Source organism: Pundamilia nyererei, unplaced genomic scaffold, assembly GCF_000239375.1.
Source record: "Pundamilia nyererei isolate P.nyererei 1_Seehausen unplaced genomic scaffold, PunNye1.0 scaffold00115, whole genome shotgun sequence".
Taxonomy (NCBI): Eukaryota; Metazoa; Chordata; class Actinopteri; order Cichliformes; family Cichlidae; genus Pundamilia; species Pundamilia nyererei.
The window spans coordinates 341,979-359,572 of NW_005187516.1; the positions used below are offsets into that span (position 1 = coordinate 341,979).

At 41.9% G+C, this 17,594-nt stretch overlaps 1 protein-coding gene across 3 annotated transcripts; it reads right to left on the minus strand.

Moving 5' to 3' along the window:
- Window positions 1–2,256: 2,256 nt before the first annotated feature.
- Window positions 2,257–17,374, minus strand: LOC102197882 (SH3-containing GRB2-like protein 3-interacting protein 1). Of its 3 annotated transcripts, XM_005741895.2 has the most exons (24): window positions 16,968–17,374; window positions 12,658–12,721; window positions 12,268–12,313; window positions 11,733–11,789; window positions 11,342–11,399; window positions 10,658–10,833; window positions 10,478–10,489; window positions 9,921–9,932; window positions 9,125–9,149; window positions 8,675–8,738; window positions 8,469–8,539; window positions 8,303–8,377; window positions 8,146–8,214; window positions 7,317–8,063; window positions 6,556–6,677; window positions 6,288–6,438; window positions 6,082–6,138; window positions 5,682–5,793; window positions 5,322–5,477; window positions 5,060–5,192; window positions 4,763–4,965; window positions 4,419–4,483; window positions 4,128–4,292; window positions 2,257–4,016 (listed from the first exon to the last, which is right to left on the minus strand). In XM_005741895.2, exons 1-24 carry the CDS (start codon window positions 16,975–16,977, stop codon window positions 3,994–3,996), a joined length of 2,673 nt encoding a protein of 890 aa, XP_005741952.2. In that variant the 5' UTR covers window positions 16,978–17,374; the 3' UTR covers window positions 2,257–3,993. The 3 variants fall into 3 exon arrangements, with proteins under 3 accessions (XP_005741952.2, XP_013768579.1, XP_013768580.1); XM_013913125.1 differs by lacking the exon at window positions 6,082–6,138; XM_013913126.1 differs by lacking the exons at window positions 11,342–11,399; window positions 11,733–11,789 and having other exon boundaries at window positions 10,658–10,840.
- Window positions 17,375–17,594: the final 220 nt, after the last annotated feature.

The following is a 17,594-nucleotide window of genomic DNA, read 5'->3' on the forward strand; positions in this document are numbered from 1 at the left end:
ACCCTTTTCACAAACGTTATACTGACATGAAAAAGATAAACACAGGAGCTACAAATAATCTAATAATATCATATAACACAATAAAAAAATATATAATATTCATGCTCTGGCCAGTTTATGCACAGATCCTTAATTTATGTGATTAGCAACACCTGTGTTTTACGGCAAATAGCTGCTGTGGAAAAATTATATCCTTGAATGCATCCTTAAAAGAAACATATGTGGGGGAAAACACTCTTCTAAGATAGGATAAGAGTGTATTAAATACATTTTTAAAAAGAATATGGAATAGATGAAAGAAATATTAAAAGATAATTAAATCTAATTAAGATAACTATTAAATTAAAAGATAATGATTTGTAAATAACTGGATGTGAGTAAATTAAGCTTTTTATCTATATCTATGTATATTCTTATAATACAGTTTATTTTTAACTAACTAGGCAGCTCATTCTCTTTTTCATCCTTCTTCATAAACTGTCGTCATGTGCAGGAATAAGACCATGACAGGGTAAAAAAATTCCCATAATCCCACTAAGGACTGTTTTTGTAGTTGCTTGGGAGTGTTTATTTATATAACATGATGACTGATGATGATGGTTTTCAGCCTATTTGACCTCACTATTAAGTTATGACAAACAATAATTTACAGTGTCGCTGAAGCGCCAGGTTGTACATTTAATGTTACGGGTTATGTGCCTGTAGGTGTTATATTTTTACATCTTTGAACAAATGAGAAGGAGATAAATGACTCTTATTTCCTCTTCTTTATTACCAAGTAAAACAGGTATTACATTATAATGACTTTTTTTTCATATATTTACTCTCAAAATCTTTGGATGGGAAATTTACATGAAATGTTTGCATATTCTGATCCTAATGCAGTGAAAGAATACATACAGCCAAAAAAGTTGTAGAAAAAATAAACTTACAGAAAACCTCTGGTTTTGGAATATTAGTGTACACTCAAAAATAAGGCAAAGAAAAATATAAGCATATTCAACAGAAGAAAAACAAAAGTCGTTCTTACTCAACCAAAAAAAAGCCATGTTTCTTTTTCTAAGGAACTGAATTTCGCCCGAGTCCAAAGTGTGAGTCAACACATGGAAACGCTCTGTAAAAAAGTGAAACACACACATGTGACATGAAGCAACAATTTGTTTCATGAAGAAAATTGAAGGTGTGCTTTTGTGTGCAAGTCAAACACAGGAGGATGTCAAACACCTATATCGGATGCATGGGATGGGTACGTCATTGAACGCATGCCAGATTTGATTGACAATGAGTTTCTGAAGGTGCATCACCAGCAAAATAGAGAATGGAGGCGCAAGTGAAGGCAAAGGAGTCTCTTCTCAAAGCACACTGATACAACAACACACACATCATGACCTCACTGAAATGGATAAAGTGGTATTGCATTGATAAGACCGGCGATGGACAGGTGCAGATTTCATGCGCCACTGTTTGGAGTTATTCATCAACACCTTTTCTTTCTTTTTTTTCTCTTTGTTTTTTTGTTACAAGAAACCCACGTTAGATGAAGAGAGTGTTGTGTGTCGTTACGCAGAACCAAATGCATTATGAGCGCTGACATCAAGAAACCAAGAGACGATCACAGACACGTCCATATGCTCAGAGAAATATTTGAAACATAGCTTTTTATGTACACTTTTTACACTTAAGTCTTTTAAATATTGCTATTAGAAAATGATAAAACATTTATTCGACATGGTGGGAAAAGGGAGAAAATAAAGCAGGGAAATAAATAGTGCTGTCTTTTTGATAGACACTTCTTTTCATTGCTCTGTGATGTCCTCCATCAAAGATTATTGTCAGAGTTTATAAGCAGCATCAAAGGCAACTCCTACAATCCATAGCCCTGGTCCCTTTAGATTTCTCTGGAAACTTAAAGGTCCTTTTCCTCAGTGTATGGCACTCTTGCATCTCTAGACTTCCTAATATAATTTCTGGATAAATTACCCAAGCTGTCCCAGTGAAAGTAGCAGCTTCACACATAAGTGTCAGCTCAGTATAATGCAATTCTACCCACAAAACACCACCACAAACTCCACCTGTGTCCTGTAATGTGAGACCTTTGATGTATCTCAACATTGCACTTGCCCTTTAGTGGTAATTCAATGCGTTTGTTGTGCACCAGGTCACACTGCTCTAACTCTCTGCCAACACGACTCGTTAATGGTAAAAATGCTTCCAGTAGTAGTGTTTAAAGGCTGTGTGTGTGAAAGTATGGCGTTATGTATGCGCTTCAGCCATGAGCACAGTCTTTCCAGCACATCAAGTGTGGTTTGTAAAGAAACTCTTTTGCACTCAACAAACTGAGGCCTGATGTTTGACTTTGAAATGACCAAAACTGCAGTTCCTTTAACGTCCACTCGAGGCTGCCTCCAAAAATGAGTCAATCCCCATAAACTAGGAGGTGGGGAAAAAAATCGACACTGCATATTATTGCAGTATTTTATCAATACGTAAACACCAAATATCGATATTTTACGAAATGAATGAAAATACTCTGAATACTACGAACAAAAGCGCTCAGCTCAACCACCATCATCCTGAGATAACGTTAGTTAGTAAACTCACATCGGCTCAAATGTGAATTTGTCTGTGAAGACATCAACAGATATGTGACTTTCACCCAACCGTCTGGTGATTTCCACCGTTAACATTTACAGTTTAGTAAAAAAAACTTTTCATTTCCAATGACAGTGGTGTCCTCAGTGGACTAACTATGCCACTCGTTTTCTGCAAGGCACCACCTCAGTTAATAGGAACTGGACCCGTCGTGCATGTGGGTGTCTTTTTGATCATTCTCTGAGCCATCTGCCAAATCTCCTGCCATGTTGCACATCATGTCCTAGAAGTCTCTGCTCTATATTACTTGAGTGAACCTACAGCGAACTTAGCCCGCAACCCTGTCATACAAATATGGCCACAAATATAGCTCCAATAATCCAAAACACTCACGACGACTATAAATCAAAATGTAACTTTGCTAACCAAGTCAAAATGGTTCATTCAGTCTAAGGAAGCAAAATAGCATTAAGTTTGGATCTTGGTTACCGTGGGCTTATGATGATTAAATGGATCAAGCATACAAATCATAGAGCAAACAGTTTTATTTGCTCTAATTATTATTGTGACAAGTTTCCCTACAAAATCGAATTTATGTGCTAGAAGGAAATGATCATGACCCATGATCAAATTGTTCCCTAAAGTTCCCAGGACTGAGGCGCAAACATAATTCCATGTCAAGAGCACCTTAGGATTCATAGTGCTGATGTTCTTCCAGTGCTGCAGGTCATTTTAAACTGTCACCTTTAATCATAAGACAGATAAAAGGGATATGACGGTGTCAAAGCTGTCCACACAGAGGAATACATTCTGCTTGGACAACAATCACGACAGTCACACATGTTGAAAATAAACAAAAAACATCTGATTTAAAGGTGGCAGTGCAAATCAGACAGTACCATGTGACTATAACTAATTGGAATACATCTGCAAAGCAAACCTATGTTAAAACGTTTTCCATCTTTTCCACCTCGTTTAAGATTGTTTTGTCATACAAATTATTCACATCATCTTTAAGAGTGCATTCGAAGTGATAACCCGTGAAACAAGAGGAAAATAGAACAAATAAAGCTGGATCACTGTATGAAATCCACAATTATTTTTAAGTTAACAAGAACATAGACTTGGGGTTTCCCTAAACGTTACTCTATATAAGCTCATAAGTGTTCCAAGTGCACAAAACTAATGACTTGTATTTACTTGCATAAACTCAGCAGCAGTCAGTTGACCGAGAATGTCACATTTCACCTCTGTGTTGTTATCTGTTACTCTAATGAACTCCAGCCATTAAATCTAATGGCTCCTAAAGATAAATTTTCAAATGCACTAAACATGGGATGATCCATAGTCTTCACAGTCAAAAGCCATTGATTTTCTTGGTTCTGTTCGCAAACAGGTCCGCTAATTATCTGCCAAATATTTCCCTGTGAAACACAATAAGACATGTCAGATAGTTGGGAAGTGTCCGTGTGCATTTATATTAACAAACCACAGACTGAAGACAGTCAGCCACTGTTTCTGATGCTTAAACTGACCTGCAGCAAATCTCTTCTTGACCAATGATAGCCGGTAGCCAGTCCCGACCAGCTGGATGTCACAGCCTGACAGAGTGCTTCCTTCGCTTGTGAACTGGACTGTCAGCTGGGAGGGTTTACAGGGACCCTCGATCATCTGGAACCGGCCCAGGAGAGCCCCTACTCCTGCCAGACATGTGATATTTGTGTAACGGGACCAAAAGATTTTACTTTTAAAATCCAAAGAAGAAGAAGATGAAGTAGAAATTAAAAATGTTAAATATTATGAACATGGCAAAAATGAATACTTGCCTCCATTCTCAGACCTGTGAGACAGGCTTGGGATTTTCCACTGTATTGTCTGCTGCTCCGGATTCCTATATGAGGAAAGAAATTCCATGTTACATGTTACTCTCTCACATGTACTCTAAACAGCAGATATAATAATACTATGAATGCAGTGCATATCAATAATACAGACTTATATAAATACAGAGTATGAAAATAATATAGCCTAGTTTCTACAAATAGATGGTAAAAGGTAGACGGTTGATGCACTAACATACACGTCAGTTTGTTCAGTTTACAATACTAGCTCGGCCTTAGCATCTCAATACGACCACATACTAAGAGTCCTTGTCACCAGGAATCCTCACCAGGTGGCAGGTGGGATCATGGCCTGTAGTTTGGCAATGCCTCCATCAACAGGAACCAGGAAGTTGATGTCGTGAAGCGGCACCGGGGCAGCCAGAGCCTCCGTGTTGTATTTGTAGTCTATTCTAAGGTCTATGTTGGTGCCATCGCCACGCCAGCTCACTGCCAGGTTCAAAGGAGTGGACTGGATCCCGTCTGCTGAGACCTAAATGGCAAAGACAAAGAAGACAGTGAGATAACTGGATAGATAGAAAAAAAATATAAAAACACATCCGTGAATATTAACGGATATTATATACCTGATACTTGATCATATCCACATTGTAGTATGTCGCCTGAGGCTTCTGTTCAGCCACTTTCTTTAGATGGCTAATCAAGTTTGGCATATTTACCCAGAACTCCTTTCTGTCTACACTGTCTGTAGTGGAATCACTAAGGGATGAGAGGAACATCTTTGATTCAGCCAGCATGAAGTAACACTATGAATCTCTTTTGTTTGGACTATAAAAATGGGCAACTGTCCGCTCCAGTATATATGTTTGTCTGTAATCTTCATCTTACCAGCACAGCAGCTGTGGATTAGGGAGGACCTGCTCCAGTCGGTTGTAGTTGCTGATGCTAAAAGTGAGGATAGGTTGAGCTGGGTGGCTCGCAAAGTGCCTGGTTATGCCAGCGGGGAAGGACAGCACCATCTCCCCTGTGATCTTCACAACACATCTGAGGCAGAGAGAGGACTCAAACTAAACAAAATATAAAGCTCACAGATCCCCTGAATACAAAGAACCTAATTAGGCTTAAAACAACCTAGCCCCGTCTGCCTTAGAAACATTCCCCTGTCTGCAATTATTAGCAGTGCAGTGTTTCAGTTTTAGCATAAATCCATGCTGACATGATGTCAGTGCATTTTTAATGTAAGCCTACTTGCTGGGGTCAGCGCCTTTAAAGTAGGCATTGATGGTTTCTGTGAAGGCAGCTGCCACTGGCAGAGTGTCTTGGGGTCCCATGGTGAGTGGACTGGGACCTCTGGAGCACCCTAAAACACACATAAACACAAGTGACACTGCTATAACATCTCCTTATAAAACCGTAGTTGGGTTATATCTTACTTGCCTGAAAGTAGGTTTCACACACAGAGGACAGAATAATTCAAAAACAATTAAAGCAAAACCAAAGCCTCGATCATGGATCTGGATTCTAAGTAAGTGAGCAGGAGATGGGGATGGGTGGCAGCACTCTTGTGGACACAGCCAGTAAAGAAACGGGGCAGGTGCGTACAGTGCATGCACTGGTGTCACTACAGCAGCACTATAGCTCAACTCACCTTCAAAAGCTAAATAAAACCTGCCGTGGTCAAACCATACCAGAGGCTGCGAGGCCTCTGAGTGAGCAGAGACATCAGGAAGAGAGAATCATGGAGAGGGACAAGACTGTGAGGCAAGGACACGATGAGTGACAGACAACATGTGGACTGAGATGCGCAGCTAAGCCGCAGAGACGAGCATGACAGCCATCTTGCTGGTAGCATACCTGTGGTGGACAAGTTGAGGTCCCTTCCTAAAGTTGGGGTGGACGCTGCACTCTGTGAGGTAATGGAGGAGATTGATGAAGAGCTCTCTGCCCGGGCCAGGGGGGCAAAAGGCGGGGGGCTGCTTGAAACTGGCGGACTGAATGGCCGGGTCTGGAGATGTAACACAAGTTATTTTGTTCAGAATGAAAAAACACAGTCTCAGGAACAAAAGATAAATGAGGGGGAGAGAGAGAGGGTAAAAGAAAAGAAAGGGCTTTTCCCACATACCAGGTCTGTGATCGGTTTCCCCGGGGGCAGCTTTGGTCGGGAGGACGGACGAGGAGGAGGAGGCGGAGGGACTGGGCTGCCTCGAGACTGAGGTGTGGTAGGACGAGCTGGAGATGAGGGGCCTGTGGCACATACCAGTGTCTGTGGTTAGCACAGCCTTCAGTTCACAGTGACGGAGATTTTTATTGCCGCACTTCCCTTCTATCAGCTGTGTTTGGAGAGAAACTGTTGTGCGAGACTCTGGTTGGTTCTGGCATGAAATAAAATTGCTGTTGAGATTTTTGTAGGTGTTCTTCTGATTCACGGGGGGGAAAAAATCTGTAGGAAGACGTTACCGCTTGATCTCTGTGCTGATAGAAAGCATCCTGTAATTTTCATACTGGTCTGATGTGGGATGCTTGTTCTCGGTATTCACCAGTTGAATGATGGTATATGTTAAACAAGACCATTTAAGCATTCTCAGCAGTCCCCCTTTAAAATATCAACATTATATTTCTGGAAAGATAAGACCTGTTATGCACTACAAACAAAACGCTGTCATTTCAGAATCACAACACTAGATGTCACTAAAGTTTGACCTGCTCATCTCTGTGATTTTTATTTTTGTGGCTGTGCTGGTGGCCTCGTCATTCTCACTTTTTTCAAAGCAAACAAAATTAAAGGACACTGCAGAATTTAAATAAAAAACATTAATCGTGCTTGGTGTAAATGAATCTCGAAGAGGCCACTGTGCGTGTTTGCAGCAACACAAGAGTACTCACTGCTGCCTGAGTAGGGTCCCGGGGAAGACATGATAGACCTGTAGGTAGTTGGAGGAAGAGGAGGTGGCGTGCCCCTGAAGCTTGGCGTCAGCTCTCTGGGGGAACCCACAAAGTCTGGTACATCTTCTCTCAGGTTTACACCTTCTGGAGTCCTCTTACCCCCTAAACCCCCAAGGACCAGCGGAGATGTGACTCCAGCACGAGGGGATCTACGCTCCGCTGGCAGAGGAGGCACAGGGCTAATGGGGGCAGGGGAGGAAGAGTACTCTGCAAACTGCAGCATCTCCTCATCAATAGCATCCTCTTCAGGGCACCCAGGAGGGGAATTAGAGGGGGAGAATTCTGGGGGCAGAGGAGGGGCGGGTTCATCTGGCGGAGGAGGTCCGAGTAGGATGGAGGGAGGCGAGTCTGGCGGAGTGAAACGAGGAGGAGACCCAGGGGAAAATGGTGGAGGTGAAGGTGGAGGTTCGTTTGGAGGTGGTCCAGGCGAGAGGCAGGGGGTGGAAGGGGTGGATGAAGGTGTGTCTGGCGGAGGAGAGTCCGGTGGCGGAGGTGGAGCCGGTTCATCAGGCGGTGGGGGCCTGTCATCAGTGAAAGTAACCCATCTGGGAGACATGGTGTCCTCACTCGTGGGTCCAAAGACGTCGTCTAGGTCGGGGGCAGGGGAGCCTCGGTAAGAGGCTGGGGAGAGGACATTCAGGTAGATTGGTGCCGAACTGCGAGCCGCCCTCCCATTGGGTAGATCGGCTGCAAAGAGTATATTGGAGAAGTGAGATCACAGCTGACTGATCTAACTATATTCTTGACTGATGTTTGAAAATAAATTTACCAGCAGATTCTGAAGGATAGCCGTAGTGACTTCTCGATGGAATGTTTTTTGGAGGGAGTGGAGGCGGAGCTGCGACAGGTGCAACAATTCAAGGTCAGCACAACTTCTTTAGAAACACAAATTACAACAGAGATAAAGTTCACTCATGTTTGCTCACCCCCTGTTGGAAAACTTCTGCTCAGCTGTGATTCTGATCGGGGTCTAGAATCTCCCCACGCATCCGAAGGTACCACTGTCATTGGATAAAGGGGGGAACAGTGTCACCTTTGTAAAGGGAGTTTATTCATTTGGGTAAAGTTATATCCAATCAATGGAGGACTGACCGTCATATCTGGCATATTTTCTCTCTAAAGGCAGCTCAAAGAAGGCAGGAGTGTTCTGTGACAGCCTGTCACTGCAAAAAAACACATGCAACAAGTAAAAAAATAGCACACATAGCTGCTCAAGGGACATCTGAAGCAGAGCAATAGCATACCATCTTAATGAAAGAAGCGTTTAATTTGCCAACATTGCTAAAAGGATGACAGACCTTTGCGTCTCTGGGGCAGGACTCGGTATCGGGGTTGAGCGTCTGGGTCTAGCGATCTCCTCACCTATAAGAAAATTAACAAACGCTCAGCTCCTGCTCTGCTGAGACTACTGTTATGTTGTTCTGGTTAGGAGTGGAGAAGTCCCATCCACCAACTGTTCAAACCTTTTTTTCACAAGTGGCAGCCAATCAGAAGAAAGTTGGTTTAAAGGAAGAGATGCTTAAAAGGCTTGTTTCAGACATAGAATTTAAAAAAATGACTACACAGACGCTTAGAATAAGTTAAATAATGATTATTTTGAACCCTGAGTCATGCAAAGCTCCTCAAATAGCTGGGTACGAGCATAATATATCCTCTTTAATATGCGTGCAGTAGCAATGTGGTTATGAGCACAAGTACAGGAATACGGGAGGAATTTTAAAAAGTGATTTTTAGAGATGTGTACTTACAGGACAAGTTCCTTTTCATCTGCCCCTGCAAAAAAAGAAAAGAAAAAAAAAAGAAATCCAAACAAAAGAAAAAGTAAGGCTACAGATCATATTATACACCGTATACAAATACACATGATCTTCAGTCCTTTAAGATGTTCTTCTTTCTTATTATATCAAAACACAGTACGATTATAGGAAATCTAATTTGTGTATTACTCCTCTGGCTTAAGTGCTCTTCATCAGTCTTGATAGTTTTGGTGTGACTTGAACAGAATTGGAGACATCAGCTTGAGAAGTCTGTGCTTTGTCCAGTGCTGCCAAATCATAACTACCAACTCCATTCGAAAAAAAAAAAGCATCTGAAAAGCAGAAATGCCTCCTTCCAGAAATGATCATCAGAAAAATATACATACTTTCTTGTGAGTCTTTTCGTGAATGAAGCACACATGCTAACTGTGTCAGTCAGCAGAGGGAAGTGTGCATCTACCCGTGATGGGAGGCTCATGCTGACATGACAGCATGACAAGGTGTAAACATTAATGGCGTACCCCTTCTGCAGAGCTGTGGTACATTTTTTGGAGCTTTGAGAGGCAAAAGTCAAGTGTCACGTATTCATGAGAAGGCGGAAATTTCTCCCGTCGGTATCTCTGGTGGACAAGGCAACTCGCTAACTAAACAACGGATGAACAGCACTACAGCCTGAGGTAAAAATGTTTCTCTTTATTTTCTGCATTGTACAGAGTAAGGCAGCGGAGATCAGAAAGCTGCATTTGGGGCTATCAGTGGTAAAACAGCCAGCAGAGGGAAAACTTACCGGACTGCGTCTCTGAGACCAGCAAAAAGGAAGAGAGAACAGACCTGGGTCAGAGAGTGAGTGACAAATCAGTCAAATGGACACTAACTACAACTACACACACCGCATCTCTTTACTTTAACCGCAAAGCCTCAATAATGCAGCATGAGCCGTAACTCCCTGGAGATTATGCGGACAATACGAGCATCACCTACAATCAGCACGCACACAGCCTCACACCGAAGACAGCAGGGTCTCTAGATCAACGGGTTTGGAACTGTATGTGTGTTAGGTTTGCTTTGCATTATGTAACGCACACGCTTTGCCACAAAGGTTTAAGTAGAGCTGTCGCTGAGCAGGAAAAAACTGAAGGAACAGAAGCAAGAAGAAAAAGAAAGTTGTGATTTTTGTGAGGCAGTGAGGTTGGGAAAGAAAGTGCATCCAGGAAAAAAAAAGCCAGCGAAGACAGTCTACGAGATCACTACGACAGGAGGGAACACGTTATCAAGCGTTTTCACCACATCTCATGCCATCTGTCAGGGTGCTGATACAGATGTGAAAATGTGTGACAGGCTTACCGGACTTCTCCTCTACAAGAGGGCAGCAAATAAGTGAGAAGAAAAGACAAGCGCAGGCAGAGAGTCAAACAGATTTGAGAGAAATTAGCAGCTGGTAAAGTATATGAACTGCATTGAGCGTGACTATTGTGCTCTTCACAACTGTGCAGCAGAACAGGACTGCAGATCAGCAGCACTCACCAGAGACGGGGACAGCGCCAGGCCTCCCACTGACGCTTTTAGCTCGTCCATGGATGGAAGCACACACTTGGCACTGTCTGACACCAGCGGCTTGATCTTAATTTTGAACTTTTTTTTGCTGTCCTCATCATCCTCTGAGTCGCTGGACGAGAAAAAGTGCTTTTCTTTGGAGGCTGGTGAACACTTGTAAAGGGCAAAGAGGAGGAAGTACAACATGCTGTACAAAAATGCAGATAGTTCAACCTTCTGTAGCATTTAAAGCAAGGACAACGGTGCAGGACAGGAGTGAGATATCCATTCTGTGTCCCAGTTACCAGTATTACAACTGCTGTAACTGACACTCCTTCTCCGCCTCCACTAAATCTTCCTGCTCAGGGAAGGTCTCCACAGTGTCAACTATCTATGAATCCAGTTCAAACATATACTCCCACTGCTGACACCTGTGGGAGCAGAACTGAGCGTCAGTGGTTAATGAGAACTGTGGTTTAGCGACAATTGTAAAGCCGGTTCGACCTAATGTGGCTGTGTCCGGCTGCCTTGCAGCAGGGGTGCACATACGCAGGGATTTGGCCTATTTAATGCTGAGAAGCACTCAACCAATGAGTCACAAAGCCAAACAGATCAATAGTTTTTGCTGGCAAAGACTCCTAAGAGTGCTACTTCTCCTTCTGACTAAAAGGATATCATCACCCTCGTCACCAGGCCGGAGGCTGAAGCCCTCCTCATCTACATCAGGAGAGGCCTGCAAAAGAGAGACAGCGAGAGGGAAATGGTGACAGTCGTTTCTAGCCACTCTCAAACTCTTCAGCAGCGCATAGAAATGCAGATTAGATTTCACAGATGTCTTGCTGGAGACGTTCCACTTGGTAGATGAAGCTCCTGCTGACTCACAGATTATGCACCGCCATAACTCACACACATTTGTACCCTTTACTCTGTAATTTTAAACCTAGCGTCACATGACACTGATTGCACAGCACAGCACTGCAAGTATTTCCAATGCCAGAGCTGCAGAGTCCATGCAAAAAGAGAGACAAAGAGAGAAAATGTGCAGGTGTAGGCTGTGGATACTTACATATCTGTCCCAATCAATCTCCCCATAGAAACCATTGGGAGCCCCGTTGGCCTTTTTCTATCAAAACGGAGATCATAAAGAAGGCAAAACGATAAAAGCTTATGACGTTAAACTAAAATTCTTTTAATATCAAAAATTATATTTTGTTAATATACTTTTAGATTTTTTTTAATGTACCATAATCAGAATAAATTATTGCTGCAGGCCCGGTTCAGTTAAATGTAATTTTATTCATAGCACCAGTTAACAGTCTTCCCAAAGTGTTTATATGTCCAGGTAAAGAAAGAACCCAAATGAAATTTTTATCCCCAAAAAGCAACACTTGGAAACAGCGGTGCAGAAAAACTACCTTTTAACAGGAAGAGACCTCCAACTAATCCGTTTAAATCTTGTTAAAGTCACTGTGCTGTAGTTTCCTGTTGTGCTGTTATAATCTCCTAGGTATAGTTTCCTCTGTTAAACAGTCACAAACACTTAGAGGGCCAAAAAAACCCAGGTAAATTAAAGGAAACACTTTCATTGTGTATTTACGTACGCTTCCTTTCTTTCCACTTCCACTTCCTTCTTTGTCAGGTGAGCTCCTGTTTGACAAAACAAGCAGATGGAAAAATTAGGTACCAGTATACCAGTAGATTTTTCTTCATTTGTATGTGGTTTTAAAAAAGTGGGTCTTGTTTTAAATTATTTAATGTAAAATACCCATGTTGTGGTACTCAGATTATTTTTGGTATCTTTTGCAGGTACCGCATAGACCTATAGCACAAAATTTCCTATAATTTTATAAATCCAACAAGAACTTTATTAGTGTCATAGCAGTAGTTTGGGTTGTTTTACATCTCTATGCATTCACATTCTCAAACCAATGAGTTCTCAAAGTGTTTTAGGGATTTTCTCCTGTTACCAGTGAGTGTCTGAGGAAACTCACGTTGTTTCTTTGTCCTTGTCTTTCTTTCGTAAGCCCAGGGCTTTCCTGGTTCGGTTTTTCAGTCCTAGCATCGAAACACACACAGGAAAGGAGCGCGTGAACATTATCATTAAGAACTCATTTGAAGTTGTTATAGCCAAATATAAAATTAACTATCTAGACATTAAAATGCACTTGAAAGCAAATAACAAAGAAGAGTAATGGGCTGGATGTATAAGAGCCTGGGGATGAGTACGGGCTAGTGGATACAGAGAAGTTACAGTAACCCCAATACGGAGATAAAAATTAACGTATTGATTTGGAACAAACCCCAGGCAATCTGGAGAGAGCCTCCACATAAAACGAAGCAGTGTCCCCTTCCTGACTATGTAGGCTGTTAAGAAAAAATGAACAACCGTTGATCAATGTGTTCACTTCATTAGCACGATTCAGAGCAGAGCAGCCAGGGATCTAGTACAGCGTCCCATCAGCCAAACTGAATGCCAAAAGTCCTGCAGCACTGTCGGCTGGCAACATGCAGCGATGCAATCAGAACGATAAACACAAAGAAAAACGTTTTTTCTGTTTCACCTTATGGTGATTTTTCAAAGGTTTTTGAAATGATTAGGACACAGAACATGCTGTATGCAAATGTAATTTGGAGCACTTATTATCAACTGACAATAAAAATAACTGGAGGTTGTTTAATGATGCTCCATGCTGCAGGAGTGTATTGATTTAAAAATTACATCAAGTCTATAGCCATGCTAGCATGCTAACAGGTCCGTGAGGCTACCTAGGCCTGACTAATAATAACTTTAGCTTAAAGTGCATTTACAGTGTTAGCATTCTGATGTTTGGAGTTCATCACATCTATTAACATGTTAGCAAATTAAAGCATAAAATGTTAGCATGCTAACATTCTCTAATTAGTAATACAAAGCGGAGAGAATTAGCTAACATGCTAAACAAAAATTCTCTGGGTGTTATCTATGAAGGCTGTTTGCTGGTATAATTAAAGATAAAGTACTCTTTTGTTTAATGAGTGAATTAATGGGTCAAAAGTGCTCCAGTCCAACATCACTGGTCTAGAGCGCTTACTGTGATAGTCACAGTAATGAATCACTTATTCTGGCTCAATAATTCAACGTACTTATATTCCAGAAAGTGCAGTTAACCAAGATGAGTGACTTTAGGTATTTTAATGTATTTTGACTTGCGTACTATTACACTATAACATGTAACTTTTCACTTAAATAAAAAGTCTGAATAAGTGTAAAGTTAAATGCACTCCACTTAAAAATCTTTGAAAGACACCTTACACAAATTCTGACAAAGAGCAGTTTTCTTTAAAAAAAAAAAAAGTGTGTGTTTGAGTGTGAGTTTGAGTGCGTGTGCACGCATTTTCTTTCCCCCCCCCCAAATAAGCAACCGACAGGTTTGCATAACTGTGTTTTAGAAGAAGTGAGCGCAGTTGATAGTCAAATCCAGAGCGACAGGGACACGTGTGATGAACAGTTGGGAGGATGAACATTTTGTGCCACTCAGAAGCAGCTGATACCGTTTGTGTGTTGCTCTGCTCATCATCCCTTTGTGTAATCTGCATGCTGTGCTTTAAACTGGATCACATTTTCTAAACAGACTTACCGCTTTTAATTTTTTTTTTTTTTGCGCCTTACTTTTTTAATTCATGTCACAGATATTGTGTCGTTAAGATAAACACAAAACAGGAGAAACTCATTTCAAAATTAAATGAATACCGAGTCACTGATGTGGTGATTACCTTCACTCATACTTAAATCCTAACAAATATTATAAATGTTAATCAGTAGCATTCACGTTCTTCTGACAGGGTCTGTGATGTGACGTATTAGTGGCTCGACTGGCAAATATTATTCCTGCATCCTGTCTCTTTGTTAGTCAATCACAGGTCTGTACCACGATTCTTCTCTCCAGTCCTAACCTGCATGTGACATTGTTGGTAAAGATCAGTCCCAACACTGATGAGTAACAAACCTGTTGAACGACTACGTATGACACGCCGAGCGAGTACAAGAGGTCTGGTCAGACTGACTGCAAAGCGATGCAGATCACACTGTGCGTCACAGCAGGACTGTGTTGTTTTTGTAACCCATTTACAGAGTTTGCCTGAGGAGAGCCTCATTAAACAGAGGCATCATACTAATTAATGATACTAGCTGTAAATATAGTTGAGTTAGGGTCTCCTTCATGCCAACTCACAGACACACAATCTTTAGACACAATTCTGCAAAACATTTCCAAGGACCAAAGTGATGGATTCACACGTCACCCTACTTACTCACAAATAACATGTTCTTCACATTACTGCTGATAATTTAACTATGTAACTTCCCTATAGTGCCATTATTCCACTTTCAAAATCGAGGATTAAAATTCAAGTTATTTTGGGGTTTTTTTTACTCTGCACGTGAAATACAAATGGATTTGCATTTATTGGTAATGTGCTATAAGACTTTCAGCCTTTTTACAGCTATATCATTTTCTTAATATGACCAAATTTAACCTCAGGTATCCTTGCAGTGTCTGTTCTGCAGCTTGTAGTCTCTTCTCTACTATATACTGTTGTTCTACATTTTACACAGTTAATTAGCAGATGATACAGCTGGAAGCTCAAGAAGAAAGCTACACACTGACATCTACACATAGTTATTTACAACAAAGGAAACTGCATCTAGGAAAGATGATAAGACTAAAGCTGTAGGAGAAATGTTCACAGTGGAAACTGACTAATGTTTTTAGACAAAGTATTGTCAAGAACGATGCCTTGGATTCACTGTCAAGTTCTTTCAGACTATGACACAGTTTGTATAAACGCAAACCTCGATAAACAGAAGAATGGCATCCATAATTTGTGTAAATCCCTAAAACAAACAGCTAGTCAGCTATCTTGGTTGTCAGTTGCGTGTAGCTCAACTAGCATGCCGCTGTTACCAGTGACACAGAGGAGGTTTCAAATAAAGAAGGAAAAAGAACAGTTCTGCTCCGATGAGCAGTTTGAACAGGTTTTCTCTGCATTCTCTTCACATCTTATCCTCTGACTTTTGTTCAGTATTTTAGATATTTACAGTTTCTTACAGTAGCTTAACTTTATGTTAGCAGACAATAAATTCTGCCCTTTCCACGACGTCCATCCTTTCCACCCACTCCCTTGGTTTTCTTCTTTTTACGCGCTTCCAGCCCTATCTCAAGTAGGTTTCAAGTTTCTGCAAGTTGATTTTTATACACTCCTGACATTTACTCCTGCCTGGAAGAAAAGATCAATTTGATACCTTATGGTATGCCATGGAAAATGATCAGCAGGAATTACATTTTTTTAAGTGTCTGAAACTTGTAAAACTAGCAATGTGGTCTTTAAAGCATAAACTTCTAGTACAAATAGGCCACCTGGCCAAGATTACTGCCCACACTACTGCAATCAATGATTCTGATTTATAGAGAGGACCTGTACATTTTATCTTAAGCCCAAGAAGCATATTACTACACCTATATTTTAGTCCAGACCTCACTAAATGTCACTAACTACATGCTAACAGTGTGTGCACATGTAACTAACAAAGGCTACGGTGAGCTTGTGACATCTGTGTGAGTTTCCTCCAGCTTGTGAACCGAGTACAATATCATGTTAGGTTGACTTCAGGCCCTCTGCTAATAATAGCCACCTTCCATTACCACGTAGGCACAAATGGATGATAAAGACCCAGCATCTCTCATGCAGAGCAGGATGGTTTATAATGTACTTCACCTAACTGTAGGACAGCATCCTTTACTTCAGTTTATATGAGACATGCACTAAATGCTCTGAGGCTGAAGGATCACCTGATAGCAACAGCTAGTAGTAATGAATGAGTACAGCTACTTGGAGTGGTCACGTGTCTCCTTACATACACATTTATATGACATAACTGCAAGATTAGCATGCACACACACATACACACACAGGCACACGCAAAAACAAACACAAACCCAAAAGGACATTACTCTGTACACACTTTACCACTGTGAATGGCAGCTCCCCCTTTCTACACCACAAACATCTTCTCAGGCATTACAGCTACCTTTCTATAAATCTTACACACACACACACACACACGCATACGCACAAGTACTCACAATAGCCACATTGTCACACTGGTCATGCATACAGCTCAGTCGTACCAGAGGTCCGCACGGCATGACAGATCACATCACTGCATTCACTTTTTTTAATGGCCCAGCAGGACACAAGAGGGCAGGAGGAGGACGCTGAGAAACAGGACGTGGAAAATAAAAGGAGTGCACACATCACTTACCTTGCATCATGATTGCAGATTTTCATCCTACGCTGCCCTCTGGATTGCAAGCGGGCAGAAATGGAGGAATCCGACCGGTCAAAAGATGCCTGGGCAGGGCATAGCTAATTCTGCACAGCTCCCCAGCGAAGCACGATGTTGATTTCCTCCACCCCCGAGGGCCCGACTCCCAGACACCCGCACGGGGAGGCGGGGTGGGAGCTGCAAGGCAGCAGGAGCGGTGAAGGACACAGGGAGAAGAGACACCCGAGGAATGCGCTGCAAATCGGGAGAGGAATAGGGGTCCTCTCTGTGTGCGTTAGGCCACAGACGGCCGAGCGGCACTGACACACGCCATCGCTGAGAGGGGGGATGCTGAGGAAAGGCAGAGGGAGAAAAAACAGAGCGCTACAGAGAGATAGAGGGGCAGAGAGAGGCAGAGAAAGACCAGGGGAGAGAGGGGCGGAGGGAGGGAGTGGGAGGCTTGCTGATGTCACATCTGCACTAAACCAATCCCTGAAACCACGGTCACATGGCTGCTGTCCCCTGATGCCTAAGCACCTCTTGGCTTGCCTTGAGCAGGCACACTACATACTATGCAAGGTCCTATAAAATAAAATACACTATTTTCTTTTATTTTGAATTAAT